Consider the following 27,048-nt stretch of genomic DNA (forward strand, 5'->3'; position numbering starts at 1 on the left):
CTGAAAAAGGTACTTAATTTTCGGTTGCACACGGTCATGTGTTTATTTGCGAGGAAAAGGGGAAAATTACATCACTTTGGCACATGTTAATCATGTGCAACTGAACTAATGTACATGTTCGAATTAAATAAATCCCTTTTTTCAGTGTGTGTCAGTGAAAAACAAGTACTTTATGTTCGGTTGGACCTAATCTCCCTCTCTTTTTTTTTTTTTACAAAAAATAACATTGGTCAACAATTTTTTTAAATCACAGATGAAAGTCAACTTTTCAAGATTATCATTTTTTTGTGCTCATTCCAAATCTGCCCTTGCTTTGTTCTCTAGCAGATTAGCTTTCACAATAATAATAATAATAATGATACTACTACTACTAATAATAATAATAATAATGATATTAATAATAATAATAAATGCAATATAGTTATATATTTAGTCATATGTATAAATCAATCAAATACATTTTTTGCTGAAACGTCAAAGCTATAAATTACAACATCAAGGTAAAAGTCATATTGCGCAAGCTTATATAGGTCAAACTTAAAAATAAAAAATGAAAATATCTCAAAAACCTGTTAGAAAAAAGTAAAGACATTTTTTAACTGAGCGTAAAAGATACGTTAAGGGACACATAAAGCCATCTCTGATTAAAATTTGCCGTTGACCAATGTAATTAAATAATATAAGTGAGTTTGCCCATTGTAATCTTGTGCAACCGATGTACATGCTTGAATTCAGCTTGTCACTGAAAAAAAAAAATCTGTTGCACATGATTAAAATGTGGTAAACTGGTGGAATTTTCCCACCCTCTCCTAAAAAAATAATCAAATATATGTGAGTTTAGCACATTTTAATCATGTGCAACCGATGTTCAAATTAAGCAAATTCAAAGAATTTTTGGGTTGACTTCCTCTTTAACAAACACTGTTATAATGTAACGCAGATAAATAACAAATGTGTGGAAAAGAGCAATTCTGGACATGTCAGTACACTCGTAATGATCTGCTATCAGCCCAGCCGTTGCTTTTCTACCCTCCAGGTACACCAATAAATAACATACCCAGTCATGTTTATTCCACTATTATTTCACCTCCACTACAATGTCTACAATATCAGCACTAGATTACCCCTTTTCCGTACAATACTCTTTTTTTTAACAATCCTTCGCAACAAAACTGTGTCTGTGGTTGTAATACATACTGGCAGATTGTTGTAACAGGTGGATACACAGGTTTATTATTTTTTTCAGCCATTTAATGGAAGATTTAATTGTTCTGCTTGTCACTACAAGTCGCTGATGAACAAAGATATATTTGTAATTAATATATGATCATTTTCAAACAAATTCATTGAAATTGGAAATTCCCTACAGAAACCCCTAACACTCACCCACCCACACCCCAGCTCCGCCAGTGGCTGGAACAAATAATATCATTTGAATTCATTTCTGTGTGGAATACTGATGTGGTAACAGTAACTCATGTACAGAATGCAGTGCGAACCAAAATCTACTATGATGAGGTCCATGGATGAAAACAACCATGACGTCACCACTTATTAACGTGCTAAATTTGTTTCCGCATTGCTGACTTGAGACGGCGCACGTGCCACTTCGCGTTCGATTAGCTATTGACTACTGTAATGTGACGCTTCGTTTTTCGAGCTGCCTGCGTTTTGTTCGCGTCCGTTCAGGCGAAGCATATCTTCGTTTGAACCCGACAAACAGGAACTGTGAGAACATCTAGCTCTGTCGCCTCACCGCCCCGAACTCTTCCAAGGGTTTGAGTGTACTGTACATGCAGTGTGTAGTGTACTGTATCCATTCGGCGCCTGCGCTACTTCCTTACAGCTGACGTCACACCCAGCATGGCGGTCAAGGTGACTCCGTCACTACTTCTTATCTCATATTAACTTTAAAAGACGCTAGAGCGAGCGCGTGTATTCCTCCGTCGTGCGTGGGGACTGTGGAGCGTTCAGGGTGTGTGTGAGTAATGTGGCGGACCCCCCTTAAATGCAGCTCGCACCTCGCGGAGCGACTCGTCGCCTCCACCGCCGTCGCCGCCGGCCTCTAGCAGACGTCTTGACGAGGCTGTCATGTTTACTACAAGACAGCTTTTTGTGTTTATTTTTTTCCCCCGCTGGGTCCGGCTCGCACCCGCGTGGAGGGTTGTGTTTGCGCTCCGGGAATGTTTTGGATGGGGTCCACCGTGCTGGGCTTCGCTAAAATCCGAGCTAATCATAAGTGCAAAAAAGTTCATTGATGAACCGGTTGAACGACTTGAGGATTTGTTGAAGATGCAACACGATAATGTCTGAAATTGGGTTTGTGTGTTACAGGTGCAAATAACAAAAAGAGCCAACCCCCATGAGTTGAAGGAAGTTTTTCTCAAGGTAAGACCTTTTTTTTGTGAGTTTGTGGTTTGCTGAAGGTGTCTACTGTCTTCCGTGTTATGGGTCACATAGTTCACTTAAAGGTCACACACATGCTTTGACTTTTTGTCGGGAGCTGCTTCAACTCAGAAATCCTTTGTTGAATAGATATTGCAGTTTCGCGCCAAACTTACTTTGTTGTGGGTCACATCATGGCTATTGTTTTCCTAAAACCATATAAAGGTACCTTGACTGAGAAGTTTATTTTATTCCGTGACCATGCCTGTGAATGTCATTAAACAATTCCAGCAAGATGTTCCATAAGTTTTTGTTAGTGTTTAAATTGAGAAAAACGTTGAGAAAAAATTGAGAAAAGTGTTGTAAAACTATAATAAAAGACAATGCAAACAAATGGACTGGGTTAATAAAGTGTAATTTCTATACTGTACGTAGGGACAAGCCAAAAGTCAGAACAACAATATGCCTGAACTGTGTGCCTTTAAGAGGTGTGGCCTATTAAGTAGACTTTCCTCCTATCTGATCAGCTATAGTGGATCATTCGATACTTTTCATATTGTGTTCATTTTGTGATCGGCAGTAATACTGTAAAATCGCAGATCAGATCAATGATGTCACGCAGTCGGGGCACATGAATCCACAGGTTCTTTTAAAAGGTTAATTTTTAAAAGGTTCCAACTAAATTATTTAAAGCAGTCATAATTTTACATATTGCATGTTTTGAAAGCAAGCTATAGTGCTAGCAAAAATCAAGTTCTGCTCGTTTCTTTACGAATAAATGTTTCATACTCAAATCATACACGTTTTTTTTCCTTTCCTTGCTTGGGGCATGGCAAAAATGAATCATATACAAAAATAGTAAGGCTTGAGAATAGTTTTGTTGATATCCCATAAACAATGCACAAGTATATGCAATAAACAAAACAAGTCAGATATTTGCGCAGTTGTGTGATCGGATCGGGAATCTGATGTGTTTTTTTTGTTGTTGTTATTCATTTGTTTATTTATTTTTTAAATCGATGATCACGATCGCCCCCTAATAATCCTGATCATTTAAACTGTAAAATCCACTAGAATACGAGCACTGTATGCTCAGTGAACTCAACTCACATCACAACAAGCAGCAGTGAAGAGTGCTTTAAAAAAAAAAAAAAAAGCTTCACGTTGTTAAATACCACTCGAAGTTGAAGTTTACTGTCAAACTAAACATCAAACTAAAATAATAAAACACTCACCTTAGCCTTCCGCTTGCTTAATGCTAGCGCACAATACAAAACTGCAATTTTCTGTCAAAATAAAAAGAGCAAAACTATTCAGCAAGAAACATGAAATAGACACTTTTTATTTGCTTTAGCGGGCCACATCAAGTGGGCCTTGAGCTTGACACCCGTTTGCTAGTATGTCTGCTTGACACGCACATTTTGGAGTGTGAACTTTCTGAAAGTCTCCACACGGTCTTCACTCTGCCACAAGAGGACTGACTGTGTAATTTGTGATCCACATTCAGGTGGAAGAGTTAATTACTGCCAGCTCGTTCTGACTGCCTGTATAATTTGATTAAGAACTACTTGATGCCTACTGTGAGGCTGAATAGAAACACAATAATAATGTGATGGAGAAAAGGCAGCGCAGCAATAAATTGCCGGGAATTAATATTTTCACTTTATACGTTAATTCAGCGCAGCGCAATGAGCAATGAAAACACTTGGCATGAAACTCTCCACCCTCGCTGTTTCTGTTTATCTTTGAGCCCTTTCTGTCTTTCTTGGCTCCGCTTTGCGATCTTCGAGTCTTTTTGCCATGCCAGTTCATGCGGTGCTTGTGTTCCCTCAGCTATCTCTGCTCCAGCTTGAAACCCAACCCCGACTCTAAAATGGACTGCAAGTCTTAGAGGGTGTTTGAGGTCTTAAGTTTAGACCGGTGCAATGCCGGCTTGGACATATTTTTGCTTCACAGTGTTGAAGGACAACACGGCCGTGACGCTTATGGCTTGCGTTGAGGGTTTCGCTTCTGTCAGCCTTTATTCAATAAACATTTCCATCTGCTTGATAAACCGTTTAATGGAGATGAAATCACAGTGGAATTCCATAGCCTATACTTTTCCCATTAGAAAATAATGGAATAATCTGTCACAACTCGCACGGCGAGCGATTGCAGAGCGGGATAAAGTGGCACTGTGACATGCCTTAGCACCCAAAGGTCTCATCTGAGCTGAGCGCTTGGCCAATAGCGGACTAAATAAAACACATAGACTGTATTGTCGTCGCAGATACAGCACAAGTCCTGTTAGACGTTTACGATACTATTACTATATTCCTATTTACAAATACACACTACATGTTTGTAACTGATAATCGATTAATCAGTGAAGCTTACGTAGTTCCTCTGAATCTGTATTTTTAGTCTTATAAAGACATTTTGGACAATTCTATGCTTCCAACTATGGTGATGTGGGAATGGTTTGTGGAAGGCCCTTTTCTGTTCCAACCTGACTATGCCCTCGTACACAAAGGCATGTGAGAGCATGCTAGGATGAGTTTGGTCTACAAGAACTTGACAGCCCTGAGCTCCATCCACCCATTTTTGATCCTTCCTTTGGGTTGCAGGTGAGCTAGAGCCGACCCGAGCTGACTCTGGGCAAGAGGCAGGTTTCACCCAGAACTGATTGCCTAACAGTTGCAGGGCACACAAAAACACATTCATACCTATGGACAATTAACCTTACATGCATATTTTTGGAATGTGGGAGGAAGCGGGAGCAGACGTAGACTAAATCAAAGTCCGCACAGGAAGGTCGGAGCTGAGATTCCAACTCGGAACTTCAGGATTATGAGTGCTTCCTTCAGCAAAGGACAATGAATTCAAATCCTGCGAATGGCTGGTAAACATTTGCTGAAAAGGAAAGGAAAGATCAAAGATTATTATGATAATAAAATACCATTAAAATAAATACAGACTGACGTCTTTTGGTTTTATTTACTCTATTCCGCAGGTCGAATCCTCAGCCTCAAACTTTCCACATGCAAAAAAGTCAAACAATGCGGTGGAAACAGTGATTTTTGTCATGACTTGAGCGTTACCTAGCGACTATCAGCTGAAAACATCGAAGCCTGTAAACATCATGCATGCCTGTATGGCCATAATAGTCCTTTTGTAATCGTGTGATTTGCCGCAGCTCAAGAAAATGTGTAGTCATCAAGGTTAGTCAAGTTAATGAAAACTAATGAAATAAAAACGAAAAGTAAAAAAAAAACCCATTATCATTAACAAAATAACATAAGAAATAGTGAAACTATTGAAACTGAGACTGAAACTACATTTTACATTTATAAAACTAATTGATTACAGTGAAAATATCCTTTGTTTTCATCTTTGTCAGTTAATCATACTCGAGCTTTCAGAGTTAATTTGAAATATATTTATTTCGGGATTATTGCACGGCCGTGCAGAAGACGGAAGGTCAAACAGTCGTTTTGGGATATGGAGTTTACTTTACTTTTCCCAAAAATAAAAAATCACAAAGACGCTCCAAAACTAATGAAAACTAACCAAATTTAAATAGGTTCAAAGGAAAAAAAAAAAACTAATTATAATGAAAAATCCCAAATCTTTTTAACCCTGGTCCTCATTGACTCACATTGTAACAAGATGAATTAATTTCAAATGACAAAGTGTTATTAAACATAGGCACCATAGACTCAGAACATACAGGCGATTGTATTTTGGGAAGTCCTACTTCTTGCACAGCTGATCATCTTTCATAGGAATAGATGGCGCCTCGTTGACACTGTGTGCTGCCCTTTTAATGTCCGTGTGGTTTGACCGAGGCCGTTACATTATGCTAAGGACAAGTGAGAGCAAATCACTCAAGGGTGCGAAGCCCCAACTACTTCATTTGGACCAGCTGTAGGGGACAATTCAAGGTTACACCTTGACTTTTAAGAAGTGGGATGCATTATAACTTACACTGCTGGCCTTTTAAAAAAGAATGAAAAAAAACCCCCACAGCTTTACAGTAATGTGTGTTAGCATTTATCCCTTTCACGTCCTTGTCCAAGCTGTGGTAAAAAAAAAATTTAAAGAATAAAATTTAAAAAATCCATGATGATGAGTCAGCATTTTCCCTCAAGAGTTGAAATATTTACTAATCAAATTGGATTATTATTTTTAAACATTCATGCATGGATAGAGTACATGTACTGTACTTACCTTTTAAGTACGTCTAGTTTATTCTGCCCATCACGACCTGATTCCAAATGTCATAAATGAGTAGATAAAGGTAGTGTGTAAGTGATTTTTTTTTTTTGGGTCATGTGTGCAGTATGCCAGCGTGTTGGAGGATGGGGAGCATTACATGACACCCAAAGACTTTGTGCAGCGTTATCTCGGTCTGCAAACACAGCCGCAGCATAACCCTAAAACTGTGGGCCTGATTGCTGGAGTGGCTGACACCACCAAAGATGGGTGAGTAGCATCCTCCATCATTCAAAAGAGGATGGGTCAGAGTTAAAAAAAAAAAAAAAAAAAAAAAAAAGGTTCTTTTACATAAGCTAAAAAAAAAAAAAAAAAAAAAGATGAAATCTTCTGGCGTGAAACGACACAATAGAGTAGCAACTGAATGAAGCCATTGAATGGAGTACTGTCATTGATTCGGAGACATTACATCACACTAACAACTCAAAACACAATTAAAAGCCAGACACAGGTAATTAGTAATTAGTCTAGTGAGCTTGAATTAGCTAGAAAGTTACTTCTACATCCCATTTGAAATGAAATGGATTTAAAACGGACAAGCAAACCATTTGACCACTGACCGTCATTTAAAGGTAAAACTTTTCATTAGGCTTTTGTAGTGGATGTTATTTGATGGTGAAGACGTTTGTGCAAGTGTATGTGATGGATGAACTTTGTCGCAACAGGTTGATCTCTTTCCAGGAGTTTCTGGCTTTTGAGTCAGTTCTATGTGCCCCGGATGCCCTGTTCATAGTTGCCTTTCAGCTGTTTGACAAGACTGGCACGGGGAATATTTCCTTTGGTATGTACATACAGTATATGTCGCCTGACAGGTTTGTGTGGCAGCAGCACTTGCTTATTATCTGCCTGTGTCTCTTGTAAAGTACAAATGTGGTTCATTACATGGGGCACATGAGGACTGCAGCTAGTGGTTGCTATGGTGACACCAAGAGCTCAAGTTGTCTGTTTTTTTTCTCAGGCCAGTTCAAATGTTTGGTCCTCAGAGGGCAAGGCTACATTTGTTAGAATAAAGAAGCTGTTTTGGGATTAATCCATTCACGGTCATATGAAGCATCGAAGGACAGTCAACTTTGAACATCAACTCGTTTACATTCTTAAAGTGGAAGTCAATCCAAACATCTTTTTTTCACGAATATGTTCTATGCAGGCCCACTAGTTATAATACGGCATTCTGATTAATATTGCGTTTGTGGAATATGAGTTAAGCAGCAAAATCCACCCGTTTTTAGTCATCTCTGCGGCGGCCATTTTGTCACTTCCGTCGACTGAAAATGACATCACAGATGACAGTCGTGATGTCATTTACAGACGACACCAAGTGACAATATGGCCGCCCCCGGAGATGTCTAAAAACGGGTGGATTCACTCTTATTCCACAAACGCAATATTTATCAGAAAGCCTCATTTCAACTAGTGGGCCTGCATAGAACATATTCTTGAATAAAGTTGACTTTGTCTTTAAGTGTCATAAATGTGTAAAAATAAGGTGACTGTTCTATATTAAAACCTAAAAATAATTGTGTACTCACCCGTAACATTGTCACATGGCTGTGGTGAACATTTAGAGGGAGCAGGTGAGTCTCGTCACGCTAAGCCTGAGTGCAGCTGACCTTCATTTGATCTGTTCTGACTATTGTTGTCGACTTACTGCAATTTAGCCATATGGTACCGAGCAGCCGGGAAAGCGGTACAACTTCCATATGTCGCAATAACTTCCATTTCTCCTTCGTGCGGTCACTGTCAGAAAAGAACACACCAAAAAAAAAAAAAAAGGAGAAAAAAAACAAACTTAGTGAATTGAAGTCTCGCAGAATATGATGAGGTCTTGTGCATCCGTGTCGTTATCTCAGAGCTGGAATGATGCACCTTCATATTATAACTATCTCAAAGAGCAGTAATAAATATGTTTGGGACCACAAAGAAACTGCTGCTCTATTTGAGCAAAACATCTCCATAAATGCACCTGACAAAGAGGAACATTATTAACCTATAGAGATTTTCAGTTCCACCATTCTTTGCAAGTGGCGTTTAAGTCGTGCGAGCTTTTGCCTTCGTTTCTTACCCTGCCCTCCAGAAAAATCTTCCACCAGGCTATCGGGGGGGTGATGCCATCCTGCGCTTGAGAGTTTGACAGCAAAAGCAAAGAATACTTTGGTCAAAACTGTCTTTAAAAGTGTAAACTAGGTTTTGTCTGATTTTGGGAGCCAAAGGTGCGAACTGTTTGAGCTGTTAAAAGCCGGTGTGTAAATGTAAATATTTACATTGAAATCACTATCTGTATCCCACACACACTTTTAACATACTCTTAACTATTGACATAAAAGTACTACAGCATTCTTCTTTTTTGCTGTTAAACTCTCAAACACAGGCCGACATCGCATCTGGATAGGGTCCCGGTTACCACCTGGGTGCAATTTTTTTCTGTTCGCAGACTTTTCTCTAACACCGGCATTTCACACTTTCAGAGAATGTACGTGACATCTTCAGCCAGACCACAGTGCATCATCACATTCCCTTCAACTGGGACTGTGACTTCATCCGGCTACACTTTGGCCATGAAAGGAGCAAGAACCTGAGCTACACAGAATTCACCCAGTTTCTGCAGGTAAAGTATATTTTTTTCTACCGTTCCATCCGTCAATCCAAAAACCGCAAACACACTGGTAAACGTTACTTTAATTGAGTAATTAAAACTCCACCTTAAAGCAAAGTGATCGATTTCCTTTCTCTTTTTAGATTTCTTGTGCTCAGCCAAATCATTTTCCTGCTAGAGAGTATTTCTCATATTTCATATTCGAGCGGAAGTCAACCCAAACATATTTTTCTCAAGAATATGTTCCCAGCAGGCCCACTAGTTGAAACACGGCATTCTGATTCATTTTTGCGTTTGTGGAATAAGTGTTAATCCACTCGTTTTTAGCCATCTCAGGGGGCGGCCATTTTTTCTTTTGTCGAGTTAAAATGACATCAAAACTGCTCACAGCGACCAATCAAGGCTGACCTGTTTTCCGAATCTGAGCCGTGATTGGCCGTTGTGAGCAGTTGTGATGTCATTTTCAGTCGACAGAAGGCAAAATGGCCGCCCCCAGAGATGCCTAAAACGAGTGGATTAACACTTATTCCACAAAGGCAATATTTATCAGAATGCCTTGTTTCAACTAGTGGGCTTGCATAGAACATATTCTTTAAAAAATATGTTTTGGTTGGCTTCCGCTTGAATGATTTGTGAGGCAACTTATCTCTAGTGTGTTTCGAAATAACCGTCAAACATTGATAGAAGAATGATTCAACCACAACCCACTGATTAGGTAATGAGAATCAATGCAAAAAAAAAAAGGAAGTCACAGCTGGATATTTCCGTCACGTTGCTGTGTGATGCTCTGGTTACATGAGCTTTGACAGCAAACGTTGGCCCGGGGTCGGCCTTCCTCTGCATCCCTTTTCTGATTGCGTGCTTGTCACAGTGAATCATTTCACACGCACGCGCACGCACACACCGCCGGTCGGCTCCGTGAGCGCTCCACTCCGGTTCCGGGATCAGGCTTCTCGGGACGTGGTTTCCATTAGTCTCCAGAGAGACATGGTGATTACCAAAGCCAGTGTCTCTCACTGTCACATCAGATGACTTTCACATCTGTGCGACGCTGACATTATTACGCTTTTCTCTCCTTCAAGGTTCCATTTCACAGCTCACTTATTGCGTGTCGCTCCTCATCACAGGAACCCTCGCCGGTCGCCTTTTGTCAGCGTGACCCACTCGCTCTCATCCTGTCTCCCCCTCCATTGCTGCTAGGAGCTGCAGCTGGAGCACGCCCGCCAGGCTTTCGCCCAAAAAGACAAAGGGAAAAGCGGCGCCATCACGGCTCTGGACTTCAGCGACATCATGGCCACCATCAGGCACCACATGCTGACTCCATTTGTGGAGGAGAATCTGGTTTCTGTGAGTTGGGGAAAACCTTGGACCGCAGCTGCAACGTACGACAGCGCTCTCCGAACACTAGACCCCCCCGCCCCCCCCCCCCTCCCCGAAATCCGAAAGAGTTGCTTGCGTTTTAGGCGGAATCATGTGTTTCGCAAGGTGTTGCTGGGCGGCATTCCGCAATAAAAGGCCTCGCGTGGCCTCTGACCTATCTCGATGTTTCTCCAGGCGGCTGGAGGCAGCACCTCCCACATGGTGAGCTTCTCCTACTTCAACGCCTTTAACGCCCTCCTCAACAACATGGAGCTGATCCGCAAGATTTACAGCACCCTCGCCGGCGCATATAAAGACACGCTGGTCACCAAAGGTAGTCGCGATCCCACTCGCTGAGCTCACCAACTGACAACTGCTCGTCGTGACTGAATGATAATCAGCATGGCTTTTGTTCTGTAGCTAGGTGATCATGTTTAACTGTCTTGACAGAATGGTGTGAGTGACCACACAGGGAACATTTTCTGTAGCGCTAAATAACTCAAGGTAAATGAAAACGTTTAACCTGGTAATCAGACCACTTCCCCTACATGCAGATCTGTGTAACTGATAGTCGTGCTGTCAGCCACCATTTTCTCCTCGGTGTTTCCTGTTAAGATACTCCACTTCTGTCCCCCTCCCCCGTTGTAGTATTTGCAAATAGTTGAGTTTGAATCAGCCCGGCGTTAAAGTAACTTGCACGTTTCACCCGCGGAATAACACGTCATTACGGCACTCATGGAATAGAATAGTCGCCGATTCCTTTGAGTTTTAATGATGGAATAGAGTAATGATTAAATGATTTTCAAGCATATTAATGGACTGATTTAGAACTACAATTTCCTCAAACAGCATGTTTTAATGTGTATTGTAGCTTTCATTTAACTGGAACATGAAGTGTATTTGCAAATACTATCCAGTCTATGAATAGGAATGGTCCACTTTGATGTTGTTGGGATGAACGATCCACTGTGACAACGTTTCTGTTTTTATCATTGTAGAGGAGTTTGTCCACGCTGCCAATAAGTTTGGTCAGATCACGCCAATGGAGATCGACATCTTGTACCAACTAGCCGGTCTCCACACTCACTCGGGGTAGGTTTTCGCTATTGCTCTTGTGTCACGCCAATTTGGCGTGTCATGTTTTTTTTTTTAAACATGTTCACTTTTTGTTGTTTTTATTAGTTCCTGAGATCTCAGCATGGGCCAAAAGGGTATTTCTTTCTTTAATTTTGACACGTTTTGTCTAACATTTTTCCCAATGGGTAGAGCAACTATAAACTAGTTTCTTTTTTTTTTCTGCTTTCAGACACTTGTGTACTATTGGAATGCATGCGAATATTCAAAAGATGTCTTGTGGTCATATTAATATTCACATCTGATACTAGGGCTGTCCCGATCGGATCACGTGATTGGAAATCGGGGCCGATCACGTGATTTGCAGCTGATCCGGTATCGGGTGAAAAAGGTTTTTTTTTTTAGAAATTATTTTCTGAACATTTAAAAGGTCACAAAGCTACAAAATAATTCAAATGTGCAGATATATTGCCAAATAGTGTGACTTTTTTTTTTTCGTCACGCAGCGGCGAGGCAGAGACAGAGTGGCGAGTTTGCCTTCATAGCTCGTTTGAAGCGAGAGGCAAACCAAAAGGATACCCCTTAAATAAGTCCGCCCCGCCTGATATAAAGTTGCCGGCCTCCTTGCAAAACGGCATCGAGTTGAGACAGCTAATCGGCATCGAGTTGAGAGCTGAGAAGGCGACGGCTAAGTTAGGCAATTGTGACACATCCAAATGACATAACGTCAAAGATAAATTTAACGACTGTAAATTATTTAGTGAAAAGCCAGCTTGTTCTCCACTGGTTGCATTTAACGAGTTCATAAATCAATAGCGTCGTTTGTAGAAGTCACACGTGTAGACAACATATGGAGCTGCGTGGCCCATTCGTTTTAGCCTGCCCAAGCCGATGTAAATGTATTGTTTATCATTCATCAAATGTGACAAACTGAGAAATCCCTCATTCTATGGTAATGCCTATATGGCCATTCAACTAAATTGGTGCCATTTTCATGACCAGGCAATAACATGAAAAGTTGAATCGGTATCGGATCGGGGTATCGGCAGATCACAGATCTCAGAATGAAAAGACTCGGACTCGGACCTGAAAAAACGTGATCGGGACAACCCTATTTGATACTTGTATAGCATCTGTTGCAGCTTTGTGTAATGTCTAAACATCGCCTTGCTGTTGTACCAAATCCAAATAATGAGATCATTTTCTACCCCTGTCACAAGAATTTAGTAGAATTTTGCACTGGGATGAGTAGATTTGTATTTTGGGGTTTAATTGATTAATTCATTTATTTATTTGTTTTTTACATTTTTTTTTTTTTTTTTTATTAAAACATTTTGGGAAATTAACATGCCACAACCTCCACCTTGTCGATATTGGGTGTTTTATGGGCGCAGAACCTGAAATAGACACCACCCTTTGCTGTGGTTGCTTGTAAATACCTTCACTGTGACTGATAGCACCATGAGTCACTACCACACCTTTTCCACAGCATGCATTGTCTCGAGATGGCCAAGTCTGTAAAGCTGACCTGTATCGTGTACTTTAAGTGGAACATTCCCGCGCTAAAGCTTCTACCTATTTATTAGTGGGGAAATTATTAGAATTAATGGCGCTGAAGGGGGTCCTCAATTTACAACAGTGCGGCGTGTGGGATAAGAATATCACGTCGCCACGTGATACGAAACTATGAGACCCCCTGTGGATAGTTTTGCAATTGCATACATTTCAAATAGCTTAATTCAAATAATAATTAAATACAAAGTTTGCACATTTTCTAAATAAATAGAAATGATCACATTTGAGGGTTGAGTAATTATTATTGTACTATACATTTTTTTTTTTCATCAAGCGCATACAAGCAGTATTTTAACTTGTTTCATTCAACTTGACAAAGCCAGGAAACATTTTCTGGAAAATGTTACATCACCAGACACGGGTCTGCACTTTTTTTCCTGCCCTAATTCCCTTGCCTCCCCTGCCGTGGTGTGTGAAGGCGACTCAACCAAAGTGACATCGAGAGGATAGCCCCGCTGGAAGAAGGAGACATGCCTTACCAACTTGCTGAGGCCCAAAGACAGGTAGCCTGACTGACACCTCGCGTCGCATCTTGACGCCTTTTATCTGAGCTTCTCTTCCAAGACCTCTGCCTCCTAGTTGCACACACACACACACACACAAAAAAGCCTAAAGAGGATGTTCCGTAAGTGAATTAGCAGAGTGCCTACGTTTTTTTTTCTCTCCCCTTGTGAAGTGCATTACTTAAACTCCCAGATGAAAGTAGAGCAATTACATTTATAGAAGAGGAATGGATTGTTGCACCTCTCCATGAAAGGCTCTCCTCGCACACATCCACGGCAGTCTGGCATCTGCGAGGCTGATAAAAGGCAGGGATTTTAAAGGCCTTTAGCGAGGTCTGCTAATGGCATGAAGGAGTTGAGGTGGGGAACAACAATCTTGCCTTCCACCGCATAACACGCTTCTTCTATCGGGCTGTGGTCGGAACGGCCAGGCCGGCGGCGCTCTTGGGATCTCTCGGAGGTCTGGAATTTGATTCCGCCGAGGCGATGCTACCATCCCAAGGCCTGCCCTTAGCGGAAGTATGCTAATTGTTTGAAACCTTTGATCAAGTCCTGGATCTTGATAGCATGCGCTGCGCATCTGGCGGGAGGGAGGGGGGGGGGCAAACATGTTGTGCTCACGTCTGGGAGAAGTTACTCACCACTTCAGCACACACACTTGTAGATATTTATCTGAACATGGAAAAGGCTTGCAGGGCTAATCTGTTCCCCTGCGCCGCTGTGAAAACAAAGAGGCCCCCGCTTTCAACATCAAACATGAATATAGCCAGGCAAGCAGATAAGAAAGGAATTATGCTTTGTGGAAATAAAAGCACTTGAGCTCCTCCACATGTAGCTTCTGAGGGAAAACCCCAGGTCATGTGGTCAATGACTAAATCCTGAACGGGATCGTCCTGCCTACTGTTGAGCGTTGTTCAATTGATACTGTAGCTGGTTCTGTATAGTTAGTTGCCATTCCTACCGGGCATAACTAGCACATGATTGTATTTTTTGTGCTGGTCTTGCTGGTGTGGAAGCATATTCCTGCCAGAAAATACAGTTAAAAAAAAAGTGGGGGGATATATATATATATATATTTTTTTTTTTTTTTCAGAAAACAGGACAGCCGTGATTGGTCGTTGTGAGCAGTTGTGATGTCATTTTCAGTCGACAGAAATGACAAAATGGCCGCCCCCAGAGACGGCTAAAAACGAGTGCATTTTGCTGCTTAACTTATATTCCACAAACACAAAATGAATCAGAATGCCGTGTTTCAACTAGTGGGCCTGCTGGGAACATATTCTTGCCAAAAATATGTTTGGGTTGACTTCCGCTTTAATGGGTTAAGGAGCCGGTGGATTTTTTTTTTTTTAATTTTAACTGTCAGAAGCCCGTTTCCGACAGTGGATTTTTATGTCTTAGTTTGGGAAGCCAGTTAAAAAACAACCAAAAAAAAGAGGAGTGATTTATTTTGTCAGAAGCCTGTTAACGCCAGTGATTTATTTGAATTTTTTTTTCTGTTCAGTCAAAAGTTAAAAAGGTCTTCCATGGAGCGCCAAAGCTACGGTCGCAAGCGGGTGAGACATACATATTTGACCTCTGCTGTTTTTTTTTCTCTCCCACAGCATACTCCTGAATCGTCCCGGCCCGTCTTGCTCCAGGTTGCAGAGTCTGCCTACAGGTTCACCCTGGGCTCAATTGCTGGAGGTGAGTGACACGTCTGCCGCCGAGGGGGGAAACTTAAGCCGGCCAGACGGACGAGCCCGAGATTCCGGGGCCGGCCATTGTGCTGCGGGGCGAGGAGCTGTGATCTGAGGCTCCCGCATTGTGCGGCCGTGCCACCGGTGGCTCCAGGATGTCGTCGGAGCCGGAGCTTTGGAAATATCACAAATCTTCCGGAACCGAGCTCCCTGGAATCCCTGTCTAATTACCTCGGGAGGACTTGATGCAAGGAATCTCTGACATAACTGGCCCCAAGATAGGAGCTGATTGTGTGTGTCAGTTGAAACCAATTTAAATCAGTGTAGCAGGCATCATTCATCACAGGACTGGACAAAACCACCACGTGTTTTGGATGTTAATGAGCCACTTCTCAGCTTCTCTGCGGATGGAGCTGTTTGCAAGCAAGATTTGTTCCAGTGCTAGCCCTCCCGTCTTCTTGATTTTATTTATTTTTACTCAGTAATCAGGAAAGTACAGATCCCTGCCACTTGTCCTGAATTGGATGAAATTCTACTTCTTTAATGATACTCACATGCCACGCCACGTCATCAAACTGGACTGGCAATGTATTAAGTAACATTTTACCATACTTCATTGTTATACAAGTGTAAAAGAAGTTAGCCGTCATAAGACCCTTAACTTGGATGACAAGTGCCGAACGTTGTGCCGAACTTGCTTTCGGGTGTATCGTCACATAGTTCCTTTTTGTCATCACTGGTAGCGTCCTGTGATGTCACACACACACACACACACACACGGTTAAAGTGGCAGTTAAGGTCTTAATATAGCTTTCAAAAAGACATTATCAATAGAGCAAATACGATTAAGACACTTGTTTCAACAGCAATGGTGAGCAGTCCCAAGCACTGACCTACATTAACAACCTAAATTTGTTACATGAAATTGGATGAATTTATTCCCAAACAGTCTTCATTTCATTTCTCTTGGTTGCACTGCTTCCAGTACTGTCGTTTTTTTTTTTTTCCTTCTTCCAATCAGATTTCAACCTCCGCGTTGCCACGTCAGTCTAATCTGCATAAACCCTTCAAAAACGCAAAATATTTTCACAAATGGACTGTTTATTTAACTAACAATAAAACAATAACATTTCAAATTCGTTTTCACGGGGCCAGAACTCTGGTTCTTGATGAGGTCAGGTTTTTTCTGCCCTCTGATTGGCTGGTCAGATCCAATGACTAGCGAAACACATCTTTAGCGAACTACATCCATTAATAAATGATGTAAGAATCAGCCTCTCCGGTGCGTATGATGTATTATTAAAATTTTATTTCATTTTAATTTGATTTGAATTTTATTACGTTTTATATATATATATATACATATTTTTTTTAATTATTAATTTATTTATTGGGTTTTTCTATAGTATTGATTTTTTTTTTTATTTATTTTTTTTTATTGTTACGTGGTAGTAAGAAGTTAATGAATTCCCCAATGAAGGCCCAAGTACCAAATGGACGGCCCGCTACTGCGATCTAGTTAAACGTACAGACAGTACATGTACCGGTAATTGTATACACAGGTCGATACAGCATCAAATATTCATCTGTGGATTCACATGTGTGTTTTCTAGCTACCGGTGCCACGGCTGTGTATCCCATCGACCTGGTCAAGACTCGCATGCAGAACCAGCGCTCCACAGGCTCCTTGGTGGGCGAGCTCATGTACAAGAACAGCTTCGACTGTGCCAAGAAAGTGCTGCGCTATGAGGGCTTCTTTGGATTCTACCGAGGTAATCGATAGCTCACTAGAATTGGATGCCGGTAAATCACGTGCCACACAAACAGCCGCGCGACTGTGAGCATCAGAAAGCGTCGAGGCGCTAATGTTAGCGGCGCGCTTTGCTAATTGACGCCAGAAACCGTTTGGCCCCCCCCCGCTTCAGCGGTGAATGAAGCAACGCCCGGGGGTCGCGTTTTCATTATGTCCAAGGCGAGCCCCCTCACCCCCGCCAGAGGACAATGAACGGCCGAGTAGCGGCGTCGTGTGATCCCGTTCAGACCGGATGGCGTTAATGGCGCCGGGGGCTGGCGACACACAACACACACGCCCCGGGGGGCGCTTCACGTGGAAGAAGTCAAGACTGCCACCTACCGCTGCCTCCACCCGACGCAGCTCTTTGTTGCTCTCCTCCTCCTCACTCGATGAAGGAGGCTGATTGACTGCGAGAAGGAGGCGCTCGCCTGTTTTTGTGGCAGCGTTCCAGTCGCAGTCACTCAGCAGTTCCCGTACGAGTCGAGCTGGCTCGATGAAGGACGCGCGATGAAACAGCGCGGCAGCCGCAGCCACCCAGGCTGTGCATTGTTTGACTCCTCTTCAATGTGCGACCGCTGAGAGAGCCGAGCATTCACGCCGGTGCTATTCCGTAACATCGACAAAAATGCCGAGAGTTTCAACGGGCGCATTGTCCGTGGATTCAAATTCGATGAAAGAAGGATTGCTTCTAAAATGGGGCTGAATGATTTTGAAAAATTGCGATTGCGATTATTTTTTGCAAGGGCTTCGTCCCATGTATTTTTTGACAAACACGAGCAATAAATGATGTATTATACATAAATGTTTTGGTTTTATAGGGTAGGCATATGTAAAAATAAAGGCCAACCAACCATGAATTACTTTGAAAGACAGTTTCTCGCAAACTTACTAAACACTTGTGACTTGTAGTCTTTTCAGCAGTCGCCACAATAACTTCACAAATTTCTCTCAAGAAGTCAGTAAGTCATCAATCGGATGAAAACAATAATGCAAACAAATCTGGACCAATCACGGCTCTCCTTTTTTCTGAAGCTGAGCCGTGATTGGCTGTTAGCTGTGCCCCGAGCAACTGTGATGTCATTTTCAGTCGAAGGCAAGTGACAAAATGGCCGCCCCTCAGATGGACAAAAAAACGAGTGGATTTCACAGCTTAACTCATATTCCACAAACACAATATCAATCAGAATGCCGTCTTTCATCTAGTGGGCCGCCTGCATAGAACAAAATTTTGCGCTTGACTTCCACTCTTGATCTCCGGACCCCAAAAGTATGGTATCAGTTCCAGGTTGAACTTTCATTTCTTTCTTTCTTTTTTTTTTTTTTCTTTTAAACAGAGACACTTCAAACGCAACCGATTTCACCTTAGGTGAGGCCATAAAGACGCACAGTGGGCGCTGGTCGAATCGATTAATCGATGTGAATCGATTTCAAATTGATTTTCGATTCATCGTTACATCCCTAGTCATACGTGAAGATTCTCAACAAAGAATACGCTTTACTCTCAACTTTGGCTTTGAGTGTCCGCTCTCCTAATGGCGTCTATGAATATTTTTCAGGTCTCCTCCCGCAGCTCATCGGCGTGGCCCCGGAGAAAGCCATCAAACTCACGGCAAGTCATTCCCTCAGCGCTGCTCTAGAGTGCGTCCAAATGCCGCTGTGAAGAACTGTCTTTGTGGCGGAAAAACACGCACGGTAGCGGGCGCACTTTGCAATCAAGACGCATCTCCGAGCACAAGTTCATGTTAATGCTCCGCTATCAAGGGCGGGATTGCGTCTCATTTGCCTTTTTGTTCTGACCCCCCCCCCCCCATCCAACCCCCCACCCCCCTCCTCTCTCAGATGAATGATTTAGTCAGAGACAAGTGCACCAAACAAGATGGTTCCATCCCATTCGCTGCTGAAATTCTAGCTGGTGGATGTGTAAGTACAACTTTTATATTAATATTCGCCCCTTTTCTCAATCTGAAGATATGCTACCCTTACAATCAATGATTTGATTGACACTTGCCAGAGAGGTATTGATTTGACGACATGTATTACTGGTTATGTTTACTTGATGTTGAACTGCACTTTCTTCTCCAGAAAGCTGTCGCTCATATTTGCTCCCTTTGGTTTAGCGGATTGAGGCAAACCTGCAACTAGGCTACAATAGTAGTCAATATTTTTAAATGGATACCTCTCAGACACTGTCGGTCATAATAGAGCATTAATTGTCTGATGACTCGCTGAGCTGATTTATGTTCACGTCACATTTGTTTGGTAGAATTTTGGGAAGCTGTGGTAGTGAACGCATAAAAGTAGAGAGAGAAAGAGCGATACGTTTTTCTTCTCAGGGCCGATACCGATTGATTTGTAGTCAAGGGTATGGTTGTGGAAAAAAATCGATTTGCCGATATATCGCGATTTTCGGCCGTCAAATGAAATACCGATTTTTCAGCTTCTAATATCGATTTAATGATGGCAGTGTGTAACACTCCATTTTCTTTTTTTCTTTCTGAGAAAATGTGCAAAAACACAAATAATAAATAGGATGTTTTGAAGCAAGTAGTTTTGACTCAATTTGTCCTCTGATATATATTTTCTGATTAACCTATACAGCAACTTCATTTCTCATCCCTACATGTAATTTTGATAATAACTGGGTAGAACATCACAATATCGTGATATCGCAATATCGTATAATATGATATATTATATATTTATATATATATATATAATATCGTATCGTGACCCAAGTATCGTGATACGTATTGTATTGCAACATCCTTGCCAATACTCACCCCTAGTCGAGAGGGCCGATAACTAATATTTCAAGTCGATATTTATTTTGACATTTTTATCAATCATAATACTGAGGGGGGGAAAAAAAAAATCGTAACGAGATTAGTTTTACAAAATTGTTCTGCCCTAATTCCGTCTGACTGTACGTGTCTACGTGGAGATGCAAGCAGTGTTTCCTGCCATCCACTGGCCGGCCGCGGAGACGAGCCCCGCAGATTGCCGGCAGGGTCCGCGGGGTCGCGACCCCTGTCAAGGTGTAATTGGAGGAGAGGCCCTGCAGGGTCCCGTCCCAAACCGGTTCTTGCTCATTTGTGATTGAGTTTGACATACCTGAAGCCCGCCAACACAGGCATTGACACCACAGGATGTTTCTTGTACAAATCGTGTACAAGAAACATCTCATCCGGGGACTTGTGTCATTCATTTCGAAGGCTTCATAGGATTTTTTTTTTTTCCTTCTTCTTCTTCATGAAAGGCTGTCGAATGATGGCTGGCATCGGAGACGTTTAGAAGATAAAAGCGAGGGGGGGTGAGCGCATCCATCTTCAGAGAAGCGGATGACCCCCCCCCCCCCCTCCTTGTCTTCCACTTTAAAAATGACTAAATGCGCCCAAGCTTTTTTTAGATCCTAGCTCGGATGTTTACAGATAAGACCCCTGCCCTAAATGTCACCGGCGGCCATCCTGAGGCCTGATTAGCTTTTCAGGGAGGGGTGGGGGGTGATAAATGTGCCTGAGTCACAGGGCGCCCTGCCTGGGGCTGAGCCGACCAGGGGTGATTCAAGCGCTCCCCCCCCCACTTTCGGGAACGAGGGCGAAATTGGGAAGTGTGCGAGGCTCGCTCGCCCCCGCCACAGGAGGTGCCTCGGGTGTGGGGGGGGGCGAGAGGGCAGAGGGCCTGTGCCGGGGTCGCAGCCTCCCGAGCGTGAGCCGGGGCCGCTCCTCACCCGATGTCTGCTCTGACCTGACCCTTGTCGCTTCTCCATCAATGGCCGCTTTACTTCCTGCTCCTCCCAAGGCCGACCGACGCCTGACTGGGCAAAATTGCGGCGGCGATGAAAAGTGGCTTTTTGTGTTGTCGTAATGTCACAAATCCCATTAGGGGCAAACGCTTACGCATCATCTTCACACGTCCGCGCGCTGGCAGACTCGCTTGAGCGCCGAAGGTGAACGGCTTGCTCTATTTGCAAACATTTAAATCACCTCCCTGGCCTTCGGTTGTGTTCCCACAGGCCGGAGGCTCCCAGGTGATTTTCACCAACCCTCTGGAGATCGTCAAGATCCGCCTGCAGGTGGCCGGAGAGATCACCACGGGCCCCAGGGTCAGCGCCCTCAATGTTGTGCGAGACCTAGGCTTCTTTGGCCTCTACAAGGTGGGTCGGGCTGTCGCACAAGGGCGGAGGAGGACACGCGAGACAAAAGGCATCAAGAGTTAAGATGCTGGGTTCTTTTCCATTTTAGACTTAAAGGCCCTGAAAAATACATTTAAATTTAAATTTGGCACAGCACAGACAAGAGTGTTGTTTGCAACTCGGTCAAATTTCAAGGATTGCAAATATTGCAAATTCACTCTAAATACACAAATTGGGTCAAAAAGGGACTGACCCAAATTTTGGGGGTTAATTCATTTAACCCCAAAATTATTTACGCACAAAACAATCCCCCCAAAAATTAGGTTGTTTTGTACAAAAAAAAAAAGTTTTCGTTTTTTTGTTTTGAATAAACCACAAAACTAATTCAGTAATTGACACATTTTAGGGGAGAAAAAAAAAACAACTAAATTAATATAACAAATATTACAGGACTCAATGTAAATGCTTGGTGGAGCAGATTAAAGAACATAGCGGGCCATACTTTTCAAAGCACCCCCGCAGCAGATCGTACACTTGCAATTATTTCTTTTGACTTTAACTTACTTATACTGACATGAAAGTGACATTTACAAGTACACTTACAAACTTCCTTTTTCAGCAACATGGAGTTACAATTACAATAGATGAAAATCTACTACAGACCATCTAAAAACTTTTTTTATTACTTTTATTCCTCCCACACTTTCAATTTAAACTTATTCAAACATATTCAGACACCAACAACAACAACAACAACAAAAAAGTAATAGCAGCATGCATAAAAAATATGCTGTATGTATTGTTGTGCATGTTTACGGGCATGTGCCTATAAGGGCCTGCGTGTGAGCATCTGGGTGTGAACTTGGGCGGACAGCAGTTATGCGTTTCGCTGTTCTCATCGCGTTTCATAAACAACTGAGAAGCGCATGGTCGACTGACTCTCCTTTCCCACTTGCGGGGGAAATTACAATAAATCTGTCTGGCAGAACCTGAAAAGCGTGAATCCAGAATCCAGCTCTTCTTCTTTGTTGAAGTTGTTTTACCTTCAATTCGAAAAGCGTCTTTAGTTGTAAATTTAAAACAAAAATAATCGCATATTAAATCACAATCTTGAGGGCAAGAAATATCGCAGCGAGGTTGTGTTTCAAAATCGTTCAGGCCCGATTTAAATCAATATGCACAGTGCACATCCCGACTTTATGTTAGCATTTGTTTCGTGCTCGACGCCGCGCGGTTGTTGTGCACGTTGTGTGTCTTCGGGCATTGCCAACCATCAGAATTGCAAATGTCGACATCAAACGCCACTTGTGCTGTTTGCAATTTTCCCCAAACAAGTGTTGAACATGCAAAAAGAAACAAGGCAGCGAACGAGCGAGGGCCTGCTCCTCGCGCAACTCGCCGCCGCCGACGCTTTTCCACATTCTTGCGGCTTTCTCCGGCCGGCCAAGTCACGCAATCGTAGTTTGATGTCGAGCAGGCAAGCGTGTGGCCCCGTAAGAAAACACACGCGCGCAAAAATAGTTGCCAAAAAAATGCTGACTTCCTCTTAGCCGGCAGAGTGTGATGGATGCCTCTGCCTCGAGCGCCGTCGGCTCCATCAACGTGAAAATCGCCTCGGGGTGAAATAAGACAGCCCCCGGAGCGCTTCGTCGCCAAGACAACGGGCCTCATTTTGAGCACCGAGCAATCCTGCCCGCACGTATTCCAAATGCTCCTTTGTATGTTGTCTTTTAGGGAGCTAAAGCCTGCTTCCTGAGGGACATCCCCTTCTCGGCCATCTACTTCCCGGCCTACGCCCACACCAAACAGTTGCTCGCAGACGACACGGGAAAAGTGGGGGCGCTTCAGCTGCTCACTGCTGGAGCCATTGCAGGTACAGCGATTGATGCTACCCATAGGTGATAGGTGACAATTAGGCAAAGCCAACTCATCATTAATTCAATAATTGACTAATCTGGACATTTTTTGGGGGGTGAATTGGGTACATTAAAACAAATGCAATACTGTGGCGAGGCTGAAATCTTGGGACTTTTTAAGTTAAGTTAAACAAATAGCGGAAATCTGCATATAATTGACACCTGTTTATAAAATGCTTTGCGAAAAGAGAGAGAAAAATATTTTTAATTATTCACATATTTTTCAAATGTTTTTTTTTTTTTTTATCCTTGTGCCGAACTGCGAGTGTGCAGGGCCCACTGTACACTTTTAGACATTTTTAAAGTATCCCTTAGCGCTTGTTCCCACTCGCTCACTGCCAAGAAATGGGAGACATGCTGAATTTGTAACCCCCAATTAAAATTGATCTTGAAACTGACCAAACAAACAGAAAACATATCTTCAAACTCCAAAACATTTAACCAAACCAAACAATAACAAAAGTCCACTCGCTTCAAGGGAGTATGAGAAGTGCACTGTCGTGACCAAAAATTCAGGGAATGCTGGCTAGCTTCAACAAAATAGCAGCGCTAGCAACACTGAGCTAGCATTAGCACTGTAAACAAGTAGATGTTAGCCAAGGGTGCTATGTTAGTAGTAGCATAACTTATTTGTAATCAAGCGTTTCTATGACACTGTTATCAGTTTGAAGATTTTTTTTGGGGGGGGAGGTACAATCAATTACAAATTAAAAAAAAAAAAGTGATGAAATACTGGTATTTCCACGTCACTTCTGACTCAGCTAGCTGCCTGTGGTCTGTTAGCAAATAAGAATGAGGCATTTTTTTCCCCACCGCAAAACTCCGTTTTTAATACAAAATAACAGACGGTGAAGTACAGAGTCATTGAAAGGTTTCCAGGTAAAGCAGCAAAGCACGATCTTCTATTAGAGAAGACTGTCAGTTCAAATTGAACAATAACTTCACAAGGCAATTTTTGGAAGGACGTTGTTGTATCACATTGTATTGTACAAAGTACAATGGTATCGAATAATATGAGCAGCAAGTACACTTACTGTTGTATCGTACGGTGTTCTCGCATGCTGATCACCACTTGATTCCCGTTTGTCAAATCCCTAAAAGGTGTCCCGGCGGCATCGTTGGTGACCCCCGCTGATGTCATCAAGACGAGACTGCAGGTGGCCGCCCGAGCGGGCCAGACCACGTACAGCGGAGTCATCGACTGCTTCAGGAAGATCCTCAAGGAGGAAGGCTTCAAGGCCTTTTGGAAGGGCACGGGAGGTCCGCCATATTGATTTTTTGGGGGAGACCTTAGATCACGTCACAATACTTTGTTAGCCTATTCACAATTAATCAATGAGAAAATTATTTCTTAAGATACAACAGTTTCAATTTGTGTTTGCCGTGTGTCATAATGAGATTTTGCAAGAATAGTTGTGTTACGCTTTTTAGAGTAACTTGAACAATAATTCAACAACTATTGTCCTTGACTTCGACTTTAAAAACCAGTAAGCCATCATTTTGTTTGTAATAATACGATGAGTTGATTAAAAATTATTTGGGTTGACCATCTTAACGGCCCAATGAGGGGAGCTGTAACTACAAAGTGGCCTGCCATAAAAATGAGTTTGACACCCCAGCACAAACCTTCAGGCTTCTGCTAAAAAAAACAACAACAACAAAAAAGCATAAAAAGCCTACTAGAACATCTGAACTTTATTTGAGGTTAATCAGAGGCACTTTAAATGGTCGCACGTGTGTGCTGACGTCCATTTACCTGCGTTTGTGATTGGTTAATTTTGAACACTGACACAAGCCTGTTTTCAGAGGGTGTGCACACTTGTGCATTATCTCAGTTTATTCTCATTTCATCTGTACGAGTTAGCGGTCACATTAATTGTGGAGAAAGTTTTGAAATGATTTATCTTGGTCTCATATTTGCATGTAAAACCTGGCGTTTGAACAGGGGTGTGTAGACTTTTTATATATCCACTGTATACTTTTTTTTTTTTTTTTTGGAATCTGCAGAAATATTAAAACCTCCACCTGTGTGTCTTTCAGCTCGAGTCTTCCGATCTTCGCCGCAGTTCGGTGTCACCTTGGTGACCTACGAACTGCTGCAGAGATGGTTTAGCATTGACTTTGGCGGCCAGTAAGTATTCCGACCACTAGGTCTGAGCAATTCATCAAAAAAATAATTCTAATCGCGGTATTAAGGGGGGGGGGTGGGGGGGTCAAATCACCACAGTTAGATTGTTTCTCAAAATGGTTCAGCCGTTCCCCAAGCACCTCAACCCTAATCCGACTCCCTCCTGCAGTCATCCGGCGGGATCGCAGCCCACCCCCGTCCCCAAATCGCCAGACCTTCCTCCCGTCAGTGCCGACCACGTGGGCGGATACCGACTGGCGGCCGCCACGTTTGCGGGCGTGGAGCGAAAGTTCGGCCTTCAGCTGCCCAAGTTTCAAGCTTCCGGAGCGGCGGCGGCGGCCAAAGCGGCGGCACTGTGAGCCGCTACGTGACTCCCAAGAGTCGTCTCCTACTGCAAAACGGCTTTAAGTGACTTCCTTTGAAATGCTGCATGAGTATGGCCTTATGGTGTTTACTTTTCAAAGCTTACACAACTTGTACATACTGTACTTCTTTTTAGAGGAACATTATGACATTGCAAATGATTGTTACTGCATTTTTATTGCATGCCAAAGCGCTTGGATGGTGTTGGTGCATGTGTCTGCTATGTACAGATGTTTTCAAAGTGTTTATTTTCATCCGGGGCAAAAAGTATTTATTTTATTGGAATAAATGGTTTCAAACTGTTTCTGATGTGTGAAAAGGAGATTTGAGGTTGGTAGCTACCCACTCGCCCAATCAGTAGAGCACATTAAGAATGTACAGTGAGCCCCCATTGGAAAAAAAAAAAAAAAGATCAAATCTATCCTCATTCTAAGATGAAAAGCTTAGCTGTAAAGGTAGCTCTTCAGTTTTGATGCAGTGGAGTACTGCTTTGGCACCATCTGGTGGCATTTTGGTGCCAAGCAACTACTAAAGTGAGTTGAGGAGCTTCATTTAGACCAGGGGTGGGCACATTGGAATTTTAGAGGGAGTTTAAAAAAAAAAAAGTGCATAAACTCTTGAATTTTTTTTTCATTATAATACTGTAGAAATGATGAATTAACCCAAGTATTCAATACAACTTAAAAACTAGGTTAACTACATGGCCTTCATCGCTGTTGAGTGGAAACCTCATATGTTCAAATATGGTCAGTTTCAATTTTTTCCCCCACAAATCTATATTATTGTTCTGTCCCCACATACTGTCTGAGGGGGTTCATAAAACTGCCTTTCCGTCACCGCGTGAGCCGTGGCGCATTAAATCCTCTCACGATTGAAAGTCTCAATGTTTTTTTGAAACGAGTAAAAATAGGTTATATACATTTTAGTAAGCGCATGCGTCAGTTAAGTAACTTTGTGCAGATTTCACTTCCACTGCATAGTCAGCTCATTGTTTTATTTATTGCATGACTCATGGCTCAAAGACCTTTGAAAAAAAAAAAAGTAAGGGAAGATGTAACCACAGTTGTTGGCTTTTGGGAAGTATTAAAGGCTTTTCTTTTTTTTTTTAACCACATGAACACTTGGTGGGACAAATGTGGCCCGCAGCCATACTTTGCCCAACCCAGATTTAGCCAAAGTAGTTCTGTGCCACCATCTCATGGAATTTATAGGCAATTAGAGTACAGTATAACCCTTTTTGCGTATGGGAGTGGGTAACAAATACTTGCCAATTTTTGATATTTTCAGCAAGT

General features: G+C 42.4%; 1 protein-coding gene and 1 long non-coding RNA gene across 6 annotated transcripts; one reads left to right on the top strand and one right to left on the bottom strand.

The window, feature by feature from the left end:
- The first annotated feature begins 1,587 nt into the window (after window positions 1–1,587).
- LOC147136628 (electrogenic aspartate/glutamate antiporter SLC25A12, mitochondrial-like) lies at window positions 1,588–26,060 on the top strand. Of its 3 annotated transcripts, none has more exons than XM_086051356.1 (18): window positions 1,588–1,975; window positions 2,335–2,388; window positions 6,707–6,849; window positions 7,305–7,420; window positions 9,105–9,244; window positions 10,433–10,579; window positions 10,787–10,925; window positions 11,590–11,683; window positions 13,659–13,743; window positions 15,348–15,429; window positions 17,036–17,194; window positions 18,774–18,826; window positions 19,057–19,137; window positions 21,230–21,370; window positions 23,084–23,222; window positions 24,367–24,525; window positions 25,306–25,396; window positions 25,563–26,060. In XM_086051356.1, exons 3-18 carry the CDS (start codon window positions 6,740–6,742, stop codon window positions 25,750–25,752), a joined length of 1,926 nt encoding a protein of 641 aa, XP_085907482.1. In that variant the 5' UTR covers window positions 1,588–1,975; window positions 2,335–2,388; window positions 6,707–6,739; the 3' UTR covers window positions 25,753–26,060. The 3 variants fall into 3 exon arrangements, with proteins under 3 accessions (XP_085907482.1, XP_085907481.1, XP_085907483.1); XM_086051355.1 differs by having other exon boundaries at window positions 1,588–1,875; XM_086051357.1 differs by having other exon boundaries at window positions 1,916–1,981.
- Window positions 3,712–17,852, bottom strand: LOC147136629 (uncharacterized). 3 transcript variants are annotated; one of them, XR_015089519.1, is made up of 7 exons: window positions 17,557–17,852; window positions 14,385–16,169; window positions 14,124–14,252; window positions 13,956–14,039; window positions 13,720–13,815; window positions 8,169–8,376; window positions 3,712–5,277 (listed from the first exon to the last, which is right to left on the bottom strand). It is a non-coding gene; the product is annotated as an uncharacterized LOC147136629 (long non-coding RNA). The 3 variants fall into 3 exon arrangements; XR_015089518.1 differs by having other exon boundaries at window positions 14,124–14,267; XR_015089517.1 differs by having other exon boundaries at window positions 14,124–16,169.
- Window positions 26,061–27,048: the final 988 nt, after the last annotated feature.

This window comes from Filicampus tigris, chromosome 14, assembly GCF_054856515.1.
Source record: "Filicampus tigris isolate MCC_2025a chromosome 14, RoL_Ftig_1.0, whole genome shotgun sequence".
Taxonomy (NCBI): Eukaryota; Metazoa; Chordata; class Actinopteri; order Syngnathiformes; family Syngnathidae; genus Filicampus; species Filicampus tigris.

Bases quoted from the DNA above. Each gene is read 5' to 3' on its own strand.
- LOC147136628 (XM_086051355.1), top strand. The intron at 6,850-7,304 runs GTGAGTAGCATC...TTGTCGCAACAG, and splicing joins GCTGACACCACCAAAGATGG to GTTGATCTCTTTCCAGGAGT. The intron at 23,223-24,366 runs GTACAGCGATTG...AATCCCTAAAAG, and splicing joins CACTGCTGGAGCCATTGCAG to GTGTCCCGGCGGCATCGTTG.